The sequence below is a fragment of the Mixophyes fleayi genome, chromosome 5 (assembly GCF_038048845.1).
Source record: "Mixophyes fleayi isolate aMixFle1 chromosome 5, aMixFle1.hap1, whole genome shotgun sequence".
In the NCBI taxonomy this organism is placed as follows: domain Eukaryota; kingdom Metazoa; phylum Chordata; class Amphibia; order Anura; family Limnodynastidae; genus Mixophyes; species Mixophyes fleayi.
The window spans coordinates 234,199,084-234,215,621 of record NC_134406.1 but is presented as its reverse complement, the minus strand read 5'-3'; the positions used below and the strand labels follow the sequence as shown (position 1 = coordinate 234,215,621).

The following is a 16,538-nucleotide window of genomic DNA, read 5'->3' as shown; positions in this document are numbered from 1 at the left end:
GTGCCCCATCTATGGCTCCAGCACACTGTGGATATCCATGTTGATTGAAACCTTTAATGGTGTCATCTAAGCACTGTCCATGGTTTTCACCAATGCTGCAGTCACTTCATGCACTAGAGTGCAAACAGTGGATATCCCTACATATCACCACAACACAATGGCTAGTCTTCTGCTTGTTTCAATGGGTTTTCAGTAGTTTGTCATTTGATTTGTTAGAGCTGAGATGATGAGTTCTAGTAAATAGTCAAATGTTGCACTCGTAACATCTACATTTTTTTCAAACACACAGTTTCGTAAATATACCCCCAAGTCTCAAACAAGAAATGCTGCTACAGGACCTTCTGACGGTCTTGATCTGAGGGGCAAGTTGGGGTGATGCACGCATCAGTCACTGTTGTGCACAGTAGCTCAGTGGTATTTTCAGGAGGGGAGAAGTGGGTTGGAAGGTGGCCTAGTGCTTCTGCAAAGCACTTGTGGTGTGATCATGCAACCTTTTGTGTGCACGGCTTGTACCGCTTTGCGGTAGTTCAATGCCGGGAGCCCATTGGGCTGCATCTCCATGGGATGGTGCCGCTGTGCTAGGGAAAGAATGGATAGGAAGCTGGCGGAGATTTTTATCAGGGGGTGAGGGTAAAGATAGGATCAATGGGCAAGATAGTATATCCGGGGGAAGGCTTAGGAAGAGAAGTGTTGGTGGGTTTCCTAGCGGCGATAAACCCACCAATACTTTAACATAAGAGTGGCAAAAACAAAGACAAAGACCGCGAGACGGTTGAAACGCGTCGGAGTGATAAGACTGATTTTTGGAGATGTGGTGATAGCCTGCCAGATATCGATTTTATGACATAAAAGTGGAGAAAACTATCCCGGGGTTGATACCCTCTGATTTCTACACTATATGCGATAAGAATCTGAGTTCTGGTAGGAGCATTCACACATCGATGTGATTTTATGTTTTATTATTTTTAATAAATTGTGAAGTGTTTTAACAATATTACGCTAGATCCCATTTATTTTCTTCTTGGGATATTATATTGGTGTCATCTTTGCTGGAGAGGAAACAAACAGAGATACACGCTATAAGGAGATCTCGAGTTGGGAGAAGTCCTTCAAATACTTTCAAGCTCATATTACTCATCGATCTGGTAGGAGTCCACCTTATATTACTACCATGAAGGTGATGGGGAGGTGAATTTTGTTTTGAAGTAACCCATTTATAGCGTGGAATGATCATCTCTAATCCTCCATTAAGATAGAGACTGCTACATGAACTTGTTGTATACAATAATTGTCTTTATCATTGTGAAGTTTTCAATATATATATATATATATATATATAGTTGTTGTTCTAGGAGAACTAGCTAGCGCTGAATGTCTTGAAATTACATTGTCCATATAAATGTATGGGATCTTAGCCATCACCTTCTCTTCCCTCAGTGGATATTGGTCTTCTGACCTAAAACAATGGATCTGACCTTTGGTCAAATTTTCATTCAGGTTGAGACATAATTATTCTCACCCTGATCTTGTGCACTGAAAAGCAGGATCCTGTTCAGAACTTGGACTGCTCTATTTCCCTCTAGTGACATCAGTTATCTTTTATTAAGAAATGGAAATTTCCCTTCTGGCACAAATCATAAACTTAAAGCTTCCATAGGGACTTTGAAAGGAAGTAAAGGAAGGACTTTGACTATCTAGAGGAAGTAAAAGTCGTAACAAGGTTTCCGTAGGTGAACCTGCGGAAGGATCATTAACGAGAATTCCGGGCCGGGAGAGGCCGCGGAAAGAGAGAGAGAGCGAGAGAAAGAGGCGGCCCTTCTACAATTTACACCTCAATTCAGGATTTCCCCCTGAATTTCCTTGATCCATAGGACCACAAGAAGTCTAGCACTGTATAGGGCAGCAGAGAAGCCACATACTGAGGAGCAAGTTTGGATTTCTTTATCTTGGTAAGTAGTGACTCAGTAGACTGTATAATTCGGGTTGTTTGATCCTTCAAACTTTATTGATTGAAATATCATTTCAGCTGTAAGAACAGTAATCTCAACCTTCTTCAACTCTTATTTTAATGTATATTCCTTATCGCTGCAATGTTTTATATTTATATCCTTGAATGTACAGGGTGCCAGAATATGTTGGTGTAGAACATAATAACCACTTAAAATCCATTCTCTCCTAAGCAGTGATGAAGTGGTAATAATGCATTCTCTAATAAACACAATCACCTCTTAACACAGAATGTGACCATTTGAACTCCAGCCACTGAAGAAAGAGAAAGGAGCGTGCTTGTAGGCTTATTGAGTCACACAACATATACACAGAAATGGTATCTTAGTCTAGTAGGTATTTCCTTTTATCCAGCACACACCGTGTTAGCTCAGACTGGGTCCTATCTCATATCAGAGACAAATTATTAGGAGCCTGAAGATATATAATAACTAAATACTGAGCGAAAGTACTCTGTGAATCTTGATTTAATATTTTGGGGTCAGATCGGTTTGTTAGTGTCTTAAATTCATTCATGCCAAACAAATCTGATCAGTTTCTATGACAAACTAAGTAATACACTTGTATGAGAATGCAGCTAACTTGTTTAGATTTTGTGAAAGCATTCAATAAGGGCCACAAATAGATTGGTGCATAAGATAAAAGCACTAGCACTAGGGAATTCTATGTTCATGGGCAGATGACTGGTTAAGAGATGGGAAGTAGAGGATTGTTTCAAATGGACTCTATTCAAATTGTGCTATTCAAGAGTTATTAAGGGGATGCCTCAGTGATCAGTCCTGGGCCCTGTCCTTTTCATTGTCTTTATCAATGATCTTGTTAATCCTTATATTCAGTTAAGGTTTGTAAGATTATTAACACCGAGCAGGCAGTTAAACCACTACTTGGGCCAAATAATGATTTGGTCAGAGAAATGACAAATAAGGTTTATTCTATTAAAATACACTTATGCTGTCATCATAATTGAGCTTCTGTACATCAAATGGGATACACTTGTGAATATTTGATAGAAAATAACTTGTGTAGTATACATTAAGCTGGGTAACAGTGCCATTTAGCTGCTGCAAGAGCTACTAACAGCTTCAAACTGGACCTAAATGTACAAGAAGCATAGAAAACAGTAGGCGGCCTAGCACCGACCCTTGTAATACTCCAACTGCTAGAAAAAATGAGAGGAATGTCGTGTTTGTATGAGAAGAGAGTGGTCACAACACAGCAGAGAGATTCAGGAGAATTAAAAGTAAGTAATGGCCTTTAGTTTTAGCAGTGATCAAATGATTGTCCACCTGAGTCAGTGCAGACTCTGTGGAGTGTTCAGTATGAAAGCCTGTCTGAGGAGGGTCCAATAGGGTATGTGAGGAAAATCACAGTGTGAGGCAAGTTTATGTGAGCCTCTCCAGGAGCTTCGATGGGCATGGGAGGTGAGAGATAGGATATAAATCTCTTAGAGAGTTTGGGTCAGAATTAGTTTTTTTTCAGAATAGGAGTAATTACCTCATGATTGAATAATTAGGGAAAAATACCAGTGGAGAGTAAAAGATTACAGATGTTCATTAAGGTGGGATGATCACAAGAGACAGCTAAGATCTGATTTGGGAGGGGATGGGGTCAAGTAGACCGGTGGTAATCGTCTTAGCGGTGATGAGAACCCCGACAGGCTTCACACCTACACCAAAATTCCGATTGCAGGAAAAACCGAATCCAATATAAAGAGACTTACCTGAAAACCGAAGATCTTTATATTGGATTCGGTTTTTCCTGCAATCGGAATTTTGGTGTAGGTCTGCAGCGTGTCGGGTTTGTCGTCCCCGTTAACACCTACCCAACCCAAGTGGACATTTAGTAGAGTAGTCAGAGGATAAGAAGAGAGTATATACTTCCTATTCATTTGTGGGATCAAATGAAGAGAAGGTGCCACAGGGTGCAGGAGATGACTTGAGCAGGATGTTGCTCTGGGACGAGGATACCATTTCATTTAGAATCTTGGCGATCTGGTTGTTAAAGCTGGAAGCGAGATGGTTATCAGAGGGTTTGGCCTTAAATATATTAAAGAGGTGTTTAGGATTAGAAGTCTGAACAGAGATGAGAGATTAAAAATATGTTTGTTTTGCAGTATCCAGAGTTATTTGACAGGAGTGCTAGATAGCATTATATTTGAGGAAGTCATGAGATGTTCGAGATTTACATCTGGGCCGTTCTATTCTGTGAGATAGTTTTTGAAGGCAGTTCTCTCTCTTAGTGTATCACTGCTGAGATTGTGGTCCACAAAGAGTATTTATATTTGTTATGCAGTTAAATACTACTCTTATGTGTATAGGGAAAAAAATGTCTACCCAATAATAATTTCCTAAATAGCTTCAGTTCTGATAAGATTCCAAAACTTTTATGTATATTGGTGAATGCTATTTTTTTTTACATTTGTATTTTGAACTTTGTCTTATGCCCATACAAACAAAGTATACCTTTTTAAAAAATGTATTCTGCATTTGTAAAGTTTTTATAATTTACTTACTTTGCATCGCACTAGCTCTGAGACCTCGTGCCCACTGGCATTTTGTTGCGCTTTAATAAACACACGTCATGTTTGATATGTTTGTTTGCATTTTGAGGTCATTCAAAATCATCCAGAGATAAATACAAGTGGCCAGAATAAAATGCGTTTGAAAAAAGCGCAAATCACCTTATGCTAGTAGAGACGAGAGGGTTATGGGATGATGAAAAACAATGTGTTCTATTTGTAGACACGGTTACATGTGTTGTGCTAACATTACAGATGCTTTTAAAACACATGTGACTGCTGTGTTGCCTTCGGCACTGAAATTCGTCAGGTAACAGATAAACTGCAGAATTTTCTATTATTTCAAAAACACTAAAGAAAAGTTAAAAGACATATACTAGAAAAAAAAAGTTTGAATATGGAAAAGATTTGAAAAGTGTTGAAAACAGTTTTGGCAGACATGCCACCAGGGTGAGCTACATACATACAGAGCTGTAATTAGATATTTTAGTGCCCTAGGATGAAAGATCACTGGTTCCCTCCCTTCCCTTCCCCACTCCTTGATGTGAGTAGAGGCTGTCTTCCAGCAGCAACCCCTAACTCTTTACAAGCGCTAGACTAGAGGTGTCCAAGTTCACTCTTCAAGGGCTTCATGCACAGGTGAGTTGATCTATTTGGTCGGGTCATTAATTATCCCACTTGTTTCTACAGACAGGTCCTGAAAACATGACCTATTAGTAGCCCTTGAGGGCTGAACTTGGATACCTCTGCGCTAGAGCTTTCTCCAACCCCTGTGCAGCGCTCTCCTACCTGTTCTTGCAGCTTTGGTTGGCATACCTAGTGCAGCTGCTGGTGTCTTAAGCTCAGTTTCTGCTTGGCCGGATCCTGGAAAAGTTGGGATCCTGTTTGGATAAGAGATGAATGGCAAAGCAGTGAGTAAATACTAGGGCCACCCTACATCGAACCAGACAGACATTACATTAATATTCTTTTGTTTAATAAATGAGCTTCTATGCCAACTTGGCATATCCCCCAAATTACCCTAGCACTAAATTAGGTCCTTTCACCTCACTATTAAATAGCCCGCCACCAGAATCACCTCATCATTTAATGAATAGCCCGAACAATAATTGAATAGCCCCTACCCACCATTAAATTAATAGCACCAACTCTCACTTCACCCTTTAAGTAATAGTCCTTGTCCCTCACTCTCCAACACCATCGATATTACACGAGGATCCCCAACACACTTGCCCTTCTTCCATCCGGACTCCTGAGCTGTATGGTGTAGGAGACAGACTCTTCTGTCTGCCTACCTTGCTGCCTGCACATGTGGAATGACGTGCTCATGACAGGAGATGTACGTTCCCATGTGTTTCTTGCTGAGAAGGGTGAAGGCTGTCATAAGGTGCCCCCGGGGCAGTCATATATGACTGGAGCATATAGAGGGCAGCTGTGGTGTGGACTCCCATTGCACCGTCCTCATTATGGTCCTACATAGGGACCCGGAGAGGAACCCCAGAAACCTATATGTTTGCAGGTTTTATTTAGTGTAACTGATTGTAGAAAAGTGCTTTTATATGTTTTTTGTAAAGGATTTCTGAAGCATTGATCAGTTCTTGATCGGTTTCTTATGACTTTTTTTTTTTTTCTTTTTTAGAGCGAGGTGCATGATACCTGAGCCATTATTAAAACAGGAGCATGCAATTCCCAGAGTCTTGTCTGGTCTTCAGTATCAGCCTATAAAACATCTGCCATACTTTCCCCACTCTCATGTATCTGAGCTCAGCTGGAGTAACAATTCTTCACCAATACAGAAAAATGGTAAGCTCCTAAAATATGACAACTGTTGGTTCACTTATAAATAGAGTAGACTTTAGCTCACATTCTTCACATACTGTAGTTTCGTGCCCTTTCTGTGGTGGAGCATTGTGTAGGTGTCAGTTTATCCCCATTCACTTCAATGGAAGAGCAACGTTACAGTCTAGTTGATACCGATTGGTGAGCTAATTGATGCTATAAATACAGCTTAATTGGATTTGTCCTGATTGACATAAGTAAAATGCTTCAATACAAAAAGATTTATCTGTTCATGTATTGATATAACATTTGTACCTTATTTAAATAAAAACATATGCTTAATGTATACAAAAAGCTTGTAGCTAGGACCGAATTTCTAATATAAATGGAACTTTGTTTCAATACTGATTAAACCTGATGAAGTTCAATATATCATCATTTCAGGGAACATAGCCCTCAGTGATATATATATATATATATATATATATATATAGATATATATATATATATATATATATATATTCTAAGATCTAAAAGTACATTTGTCTCCTATAAATATTGGAGGCACCAATTTCCCCCAGTGATGTCACTGGTTCCAAGTAAATTAATAGGTTTCATGCTTTTAAATACTGGTTCACATAGGCTGCCGTTACTGTGTATAGATGACAAGAACACCTTAATATTATCAAATTCAATAGTATATTAAAAACTATACCAATATGCCATATTCCACAGTTTTGCTGTTGCTGAGAGAGAATAGACAGACATAACAGTGGAATTTTCAGGGAGAAGCATTAAAACGTCATCACAAAGTTCCTTTAGTTTTAAGAAGTTAAAAATATTGTTTGGGTTATTCTGTCTTGGTTATTTGGTGTCTGCCATGTCTTCATGAACTAATCTGATACTACATTCCGTTATACTAATAACATACTGACACATACATTTTTCTCTCATCCGGCATTAAACACAGAAAGATTGGCCCCTTGGAATACAAATTCTTTGTTGGGCTAAATAGTAATAACACCTAAATACCTTATAGTCCCAAAAGAAAAACAAAGTGCCATATAATAATGTAACAATGTAATGTAATATATCAGTACTGACATATTCATAGACAATCTCTCCAGCTATTTTTCCCCATAGTTTTGGCTGTCTATCACCATTTTCCTGTTCATGTTTGATGGCTCCAAATTCCCAACCTTGTATAATAAAATCATTTACAGATAAGCTATTCTTGCACTGTTGCTGTGTAGCTGAGTGCCAGTTTTTATTTTTTTTAAATCCTACAAAGAGTCTCATTTCATGGGATATGACTGCTTCTCATGTGCATTGAAAAAATATCTTGTCAAAATTTCAAATCAAACATTTTCAGCACTGAGAAGTACCCGAAACTTTAATTTGTGAATATCTTAAGTAGGCTTTTTGTTGTTTTTTAAAGCACTTTAGCGTAAGTGATGTGCATATATGATTTATAATTATTATTATAATTTATACAGCACCATCATATTATACAGCATTGTACAGAGAATATTTGTCATCATCTTTCCCTGCCCCATTGCTGGGTACAGCCTAATTTCCCTAACAAGTGCACACAACACTAAGGTCCATTTAAGTCCATTTAAGTCACCAGCCAACTTACCTGCACCTGTGTGTTCCCTATTTATACCTGCCTCTCTCCCTCTCCTGTGCTGGTCATTGTGGTTTAGTTTCCCTTCCTATGGTTTTATTCTCCTTCTGCCCATGTGCCCTCGGACCCTCTCTTTTTGCTGTTAACACCACTTCTCCGGATCTCTCTCTACTTACCTTACTACCAGTGTCTGCAGTATCCCTTGCAACCAGAATTCAGCCTTTCAGAAATCCCTGTGCAGTTTCAACTATATTTGGTTCGTACTAGTTATTTGTATTTTCTAGCAATAAACACATTATATTTCATCACATCCCGTACTCTATAGTTGTGATTTACTTTGAAGCGTCACAGTATGGCCAGCCAAGAAGACAGCTTTGGAGCTGTGTGAAAGATCCTGTTTCTGATTTTATCCTGGGACTCTTTTTGCAATGGTTTTTCGGCATTACTGAACTACCTATGCTATAGACTCTACAAGCAGACATAATTTTACTAAGCTCCCAGTTGGCTCAATTTTCTGCCTTATGGACCCACTCCGGAGACTGTCAGATTTTGTCTATCCCAGTTCTGATGCTGTTGATTTGTCTCATCCAACCTTCTCTGCTGCTGAATCAGTGCAAACATCGTCTCTTAATAGTGCTACTACAAATATACTGTTTACCATGAACTACGGTGTAACAAACTCCAGGTTCACAGGTAGTGCACACCCCCATCTGACCAAAGAGGTGCTGCGAAATAGAGGAAGAACTCTATTGTGCCAGTAATATACACTTTTTGCAAGACTGTCCTTTCCACAGATCACGACAGCCTACAGCACCTAGCTATGCAGTCTCTGCAAACAGAGACTGCATGGCTAGGTGCTTGATTTTATACACCTCTGGCAACGGGTCTGTTCAACTCAATATTTAACAGATGTGGCCATATACTTCAGTTGACTTCTTATAGTTTTCTGCAAACGGACACCATGTGTGAAGTAGCTTATTCGGACATTGATCCACATCCATCTCTACGCGTTTCGTCTATTGAGACTTCATCAGGAGGGGTGGATCCTAACTGGTTTGACCACCCCTTTATAGGGCTGCAAAATTTCATTAATAGGTACACCTCAGGTGTCATTATTTCACAACCACATAGGAATATGTCTACTTGTTACACAATTAGCGTTTTGTGCACAAACACATATATTACATATTAGAAACTCGTGTTACACATAAAAATATTGTTAATAAAATGAGGTCTTATTAGTATAATCATATCTTAAACCCTCTATGAAAATACAAATGTTCATAAATAACATACCTTTTATAAAAATGTTATTACAGAAGTAATAATAACACATCAGAAACAAAGGCACAATATATATTCGGATCAAATCCAACGGTCATTTATCTAGAAATATAGAACCATATAGCTTAAAGCTAAAACCTCCTACTATACAGCTATAAAAAAAAAGTGGCCTTGTCAGTGACCCAACGAAGCTAGTTCTATGCTGAGTAGATAACCATAGTATTCCAAAACACTTTTACAGATGTCATGATGCAAATCCCGAAACCTTACACTTTAAAGCAATTGAGCGTTTTGAGGGAAACAAAGGGAAACCTTTTGAATATACACCCTGAATACTTTCACCCCTTCGCGTTTAAACGAGGGTTGTGAAATGACACCTATACGCTGTATAGTAAAGGTTTTAGCTTTAAGCTATGTGGTTGGATATTTCTAGGTAAGTGACGTGCAAACGCTGTTATTTCAATAAAACAATTTTATATTCGAAAATGCACTATGAAGGCGCCCCCGTTTCTTTGACATTTAGGGATTCAGTTGTTCCCAGTGGAGACCGGACTGTGGAAGGGTAGGATGCGCAGATCAGACTCTACTGGTGTTTTGAATTTTGTGAGAGAATACAAGTTATCACAGATATTATAAAGTACCAGATGTTATAGATATTTACTGAATTTACTGAGCACACTGTGTTTTTATTTATATCTATATATATATATATATATATATATATATATATATATGTGTGTGTGTGTGTGTATATATATATATATATATATATATATATATATAAAATCTCCAGGCCTAGCTTTTTGGCATATGTATATTCACCTCTGGTGACTCTAACAAATTTTTTGTTATATGAACAAATGTGCATATAGGACACTGCACTCTGTCTTTATACTTGACGTGCACTCATCTCTCACACACAACGATCCCATTTAATTCACTATGAACCAGTGTGACAAATAAGGCACAAAGTGCTTTATTAATGTTACCACTTACCAGTGAATTTATATAATGTCATGTTAAGTTAAGTGATTTCACTAGTTTCTTATTACATTGCGAGAACCAGGGATATGATGTGAAATTGCATTAACAATGTTTTTGTGTCATTTAGAAGCATATTCTACTATATGTAAAAAGAATCCTAACTTGCCAGGACTCTGCGGTGGGATTGCAGGCATCAAAGCGAGTCGATTTCCCCCTTTCCAGCCATGCACAGGGTATTCTTTGTGCACTTCTCATCTCTACAGAGACAGGTCATTCAGGTATAGGTTCAGTAGATGAAAAGAAAAATACAGTATGTTTATATTGTACATCTGAAGTTCTCCTTAATTACTTTGCTCAGGAACTGCCTGAGGTGACGCATGGTGCCTCCGAGCTATTGTGGAGGCTGCTGTTGGCATAAACATTCCCATTGTTGGTGATTCTTGAGTACTTTTAATATTAGGATAACATGTTGGATCTTCTGTGTGGGCAATTTTAATGTTTTTCATATACCTGTTCGGAATCAAAGGATCCATAATGCATCAGAATAATAACAATTTCTTAGTGCACATCACAATTCAGTGGTCAGACTTGACAGACATGCCTCCTATTTGCCTGGGACGTCAGTCTGATTGAGGTCACCATGCTCCATATCCCCCTCAGAGGTACTAACCAGTTATTTTGGCAATGGTGTCTCATAAAATCACAGCAGTGGGGAGTGCCGTTATAGCATACTGTATACTGTCCCATTGCAACCACTGCCTAAGACACTAAACTTTTCCTTTGAAGAATATTTACACTGCATACATACCCCTCCTCTTAGCATTAACAGCCAGGAATGGCCAGCAGGGGAGGATCCCTCTTTGCATTGACCCATATTCACCAATGAGACACAGCCCGGCATGCTAAAACCCTTTTTATGCTTTTTTCTTTTTTAAATTAACAATTTATATAACCATCCACACACACTTGATTTTATAATCCGTTATTCCATATTAGTTTTCCATCATTAATTAGTTGAGCTCACAGTTTTCTTGATGGGTTCCAGGCCCCCTCCGATTTAGGATGTCATATTCTATGGATACAATGTCTTCCATCGCTACCAGATCACACTCCCATCATTCTGACCACAGGAAGTCCCATTCTCCAAATTGAAAAACCCTTCCGTGTTTAACTTGTATTATCCCATACCACATCTAAAAATGAGCCCACTGTTCTATGGCATTTCTCACATGAGTCTTAATTCAATATCCCCATAGATTTAAAGAACGACTAAACCCAAAAATGTACATTTTCAGATATCAACCACAAAGGTAAAAAACATTGTTCAGTATTAACCCAAACTTCTACTGCAGCTGTGTTCTTTACCTGCCTACTCCATTACAGATAACTCCTTCCAGATGTTTATGACCGTGTCCTGATGGAATCTGATGCAGTCATTTACATTGTTGTGACATCACTGGTCCTGTCCATGTGTTCGAATCAGCCATGCTTGCTGTATTTCTGCAATGCGTCTGTCAAAATGTCAATCACTGTCTGCCTCTTTAAGTAGAGAAGCTCCTCTTCCGTGACGTGGCAACCTGCTCCAGAGGTTTGAAAGAGAACATAGCTAATAGTTATAGTTATAGATATAATATCTAATAGTTTTACAATGTGTCTTTTTAGATCAAATACATCTAATGATGCTTCCAGTGTGCTATCATCTCGACCTAAACAGAAAAGTAAGTTTAAAAAAAATGTTTATATGTTACATAAACTAGAATTAAATGAACTGCATCAGTTTTCCTTGGTTGTCAGAATTTTTTTGCACATTTGTGCACTTTATCCCTGTGTCTGAATCATTCACTATGGGGCATATTCAATTCCGATCCCGATCCGCGGTATCGCGCCGGAACGGCCGCGAACCTAATCCACGGTACCGCAATAACGTGGATTTTCGTTCGCAGCCCATAGGACTGCGTACGAAAATCCACGTTATTGCGGTACCGTATTACCAGCAGTAAGGCGTGCAGACAGACAGAGAGGCACGCAGGCGTGCAGACAGACAGAGGCACGCAGGCGTGCAGACAGACAGACAGAGGCACGCAGGCGTGCAGACAGACAGACAGAGGCACGCAGGCGTGCAGACAGACAGAGAGGCACGCAGGCGTGCAGACAGACAGAGAGGCACGCAGGCGTGCAGACAGACAGAGAGGCACGCAGGCGTGCAGACAGACAGAGAGGCACGCAGGCGTGCAGACAGACAGAGAGGCACGCAGGCGTGCAGACAGACAGAGAGGCACGCAGGCGTGCAGACAGACAGAGAGGCACGCAGGCGTGCAGACAGACAGAGAGGCACGCAGGCGTGCAGACAGACAGAGAGGCACGCAGGCGTGCAGACAGACAGAGGCACGCAGGCGGGCAGACAGACAGAGGCACGCAGGCGTGCAGACAGACAGAGAGGCACGCAGGCGTGCAGACAGACAGAGAGGCACGCAGGCGGGCAGACAGACAGAGAGGCACGCAGGCGGGCAGACAGACAGAGAGGCACGCAGGCGGGCAGACAGACAGAGAGGCACGCAGGCGGGCAGACAGACAGAGAGGCACGCAGGCGTGCAGACAGACAGAGAGGCACGCAGGCGGGCAGACAGACAGAGAGGCACGCAGGTGGGCAGACAGACAGAGAGGCACGCAGGCGGGCAGACAGACAGAGAGGCACGCAGGCGGGCAGACAGACAGAGAGGCACGCAGGCGTGCAGAGAGGCAAGCAGGCGTGCAGACAGACAGAGAGACACGCAGGCGTGCAGACAGACAGAGAGGCACGCAGGCGTGCAGACAGACAGAGAGGCACGCAGGCGTGCAGACAGACAGAGAGGCACGCAGGCGGGCAGATGGTTCTGACAGCGATACAGACAGACAGAAAGAGACACATGAAGAGAAGCAGGCAAACATAAAAATGAATACATGCAGTTGTTGTTTTTCCTATGTTCTACAATTTATCTCATTCTTCTACCGCTATCTGTTTTTTTTTCTGTGCAACTGGACAGATTTAGTTTCTGTTATTGTGGTGATCAGACAACTTTTGACATTGTACATAAGAGTTGTACAGCGCCTGAGTCTAACTAATACAATGTAATATAATATAGTGAGTTGTCTTGGATAATACAACATACATTTATTGATACCATGCATACATAAAAGAAAAAAATGTTAACAAATGTTGCTAGAAGGTAATGTATAAAATAAGTATTAAAATTCACAAAACAATCTAAAAAAAATATCACAAAGAAAGTCCATGTTGCCAATAATTGGTAGTCTCTAAATTAGTAGTCTCGCTGAATTAATGTTATCAATCAGGCATTGTTTGTCTATGAATTGTATTTTCATAGCTATAACTTGTTCTTCAAAATGGATAAGTTGGGAACAATTTCTGCGCAATCTTGTGAATTGTCCAAACGGAATGTTTTGGAGCCAATGAGGATGGTGATTACTTGATGCCAAAATGTAACTATTGACGTTCACAGATTTTTGATAGGTTTTGGTATGAATTTGGTTGTCCTGTATGAAAATGGTTAAATCTAGAAATTCAATTGTTTCTTGACAGTATTTAGTGGTAAACTGGAGATTATAGGGGTTATTGTTTAGGGTCAGGATGAATTTTTGTGAGGGAGGATTCATCCCCTCTCCATATCATGATGATGTTGTCTATGTATCTATTCCAGAGGACCAGGTTCGCCTCCAGTTTGGGGTTCAACCAGATGTACTCGTCCTCCCATTTACTCATAAATAAGTTAGCATAACTTGGGGCGAACGTGGTCCCCATGGCAGTACCTCGAGTTTGTAGGAAGTATGTATTGTTAAACCAAAAATATTTATGTGTTAATATAAACTTTATACTTTCCAAATGAAATTGAGCTTATTGTGGATGAAGGGAGGAATCCATAGACATGTAGTGTTCAGTAATCTTGAGTCCTTGTTGGTGCTCTATGACCATATACAAGGAGCTTACGTCACTAGTAATCAGCCAATGATCTGCTCCCCATTGTATGTTTTGTAGTATGTTCAAAATATGAGATGTGTCGCGTAAATATGATTTTGTTCCGTTACGTATTTCTGTAGAAATGTATCAAAATAATGGTAAAGGTTGGATGTGATGGAATTAATACCCAATATTATGGGTCTACCTGGGGGATGGAGAGCATTTTTATGGACTTTGGGTAAATAGTAGAAAACGGTTATGGTTGGATGTGGTATGTTGATGAAGGAATATTCGTGTTTTGATAAAATACCTGATTCGAAACCTTCTTTCAGGAAAGTTAAAAGCAGGTTTTTGAATCTACATGTTGGATCTGATGGCAAAACAGTATATGTTGTAGTGTCTTTTAGGATGTTATCGGGTACTTTTTAATGTAATCCGATTTGTTAAGTAAGACAATCCCACCGCCCTTATCGGCGGGTTTGATAATTATATCTTGATTATTTTGCAATTCTTTCAATGCCTGTGTTTCTGTTTTAGTGAGATTAATGCTCGCTTGTTTGGAAGATGTGGTTAGTGTCTCTACATCTTGCATAACCATTTTTTTCCCCCAAATATCTGAATTGATGAACCCTTAAGCTAAGTAGGATTGAAGGTGGATTGAGGTTTTAGGTTGCTGTGTTGGTAGGGTAGGGTTGTATCATCTAAGACAACTCACTATATTATATTACATTGTATTAGTGAGACTCAAGTGCTGAATACCAATATATCAGATATCAATAGGGAGTGGAATCTCCCATTTTCTAGCAGCTGAGTTTTAACATAATTATACCTACCCTAGCTGTGTGCCCCCATTGTCAATTTATAAGAGTTGTACAGCTGATAGTGAAATGATGCTAATACTCCTCCTACTATAAATGGCAGCACCCTGCAGAAAACACTTTAGTGTATATAATCCTTTTTTTTTTTCATTTCTTTTTGCACTTAGGCTCTTCAGGCCTCACAGATCCACTCCATGGTGCTCCCATACAATATTTGCAGAGACTTGCAGAAATTGCTTCTCTGGAAAATGATACTATTCGAAAAGAAAAGACGAAAAAGCTTAAAGCCAAAAAGGAAGAACAATAAACCTACAAATATTTACTTAGTCCAATGACATTTTATACATTGTATAAAGTAAGTGGGTCTATATTTCCTGGATTATTCAGATCTGGACTTAAGCAGGGTTTTACAGTTATATATAAATACAGGCATGGTTTTTTTTTTTTTACACATAAATATATGTTAATATTATTTTTTTTGTAATATATATCGGTCTGATGCAATAATCATTCATTTATTTAAGTTCTGCAATTGTTTTCATCTACCATTAGTGTAGATATGATTTATTTATCAAATGATCGAAGGATGAATGAATTTTTTTTTTTTTTTAGTGTTTGGAAACAACAAAGTGCATTGGTGTGGGTAGCTTTTTACCTCTGAATTCAGAATTAATGTCTCCTAAATGAATGTCTTGAACGTGCTCCTACTGCTGCAATAATGAGTATTATGGAAGTTCTGTTCTAGAGCTACAAAAACCAGCTACTAAAACTCCTAAAAAGGACATGTGAAGGTGTTGCCCATAGAAACCAATCAGATTGTCGCTATCATTTGTCTAATCCATTCTTTTCCTTTTTAGAAGATTTAGTAAATCTGCCCCATAGTCTTTTCACAACTTCACTCCAAGACAAGGCATAGCAAAACAACTCAGAAAGTAGGAATGTAGATTAGTTGTACTTGTTAAAAAAAAGAACTGGAGTTTTATTCACTCCTGGTTTAGTTTAACCTGTGGTCATCCAAGGGAAATGGTATTTATAGCCCTATTAACCTTTGTTTATGGAATTTATCCAATTTCTACCCAGTTTAAATGTATCTACAAAGAGGGGCACCCTTATACACTCAAATGTATACATTCAAAAGAAAATATTGTGCTTGGAGGTAGTCTGCTGGGGACTTTATTGGGGAGTTTTTTACTTGCACTGATGATTTTCTGACACTTGTTATATTTGGTGGGGGAATCAGTTTCTAAGTTTCTCCTTGGGCACTGTTGTATTTTACTAAGTGTGTACACTTTGTTTAATAAAAGGAATTATTATCTCTTTCCTGTCTCCTTACCTGTGTGACCTGTGAACCTAGAGGACCAGGTACCTAGTGAGCTTTGGTATACAGAATTAGCTGGGCGCTCATTGACTAGAAATCCCTATCTCTTAGAAAAAATGTTGTGGCAAATAGAGATGAAATTATTACAATAAATTTAATACAAATAAAATATTATATTGTTGGCTACATATTGCAACACGTTGCATTGAGGTTAAAACATACAAGCAAATCACCAATAAAAACAATCT

The 16,538-nt window shown here is 39.2% G+C and overlaps 1 protein-coding gene across 1 annotated transcript in view; it reads left to right on the top strand.

Moving 5' to 3' along the window:
• The window catches only part of C5H8orf89 (chromosome 5 C8orf89 homolog), a 34,624-nt gene extending 18,398 nt beyond the window's left edge, over positions 1–16,226 (top strand). The window contains exons 3-6 of the mRNA XM_075211385.1: positions 6,165–6,328; positions 10,327–10,477; positions 11,862–11,917; positions 15,140–16,226. Of these exons, the coding sequence (XP_075067486.1) occupies positions 6,165–6,328; positions 10,327–10,477; positions 11,862–11,917; positions 15,140–15,279 (511 nt within the window). The 3' untranslated portion in view covers positions 15,280–16,226. The remainder of the gene's footprint in view (positions 1–6,164; positions 6,329–10,326; positions 10,478–11,861; positions 11,918–15,139) is intronic.
• The last annotated feature ends 312 nt before the right edge of the window (positions 16,227–16,538 follow it).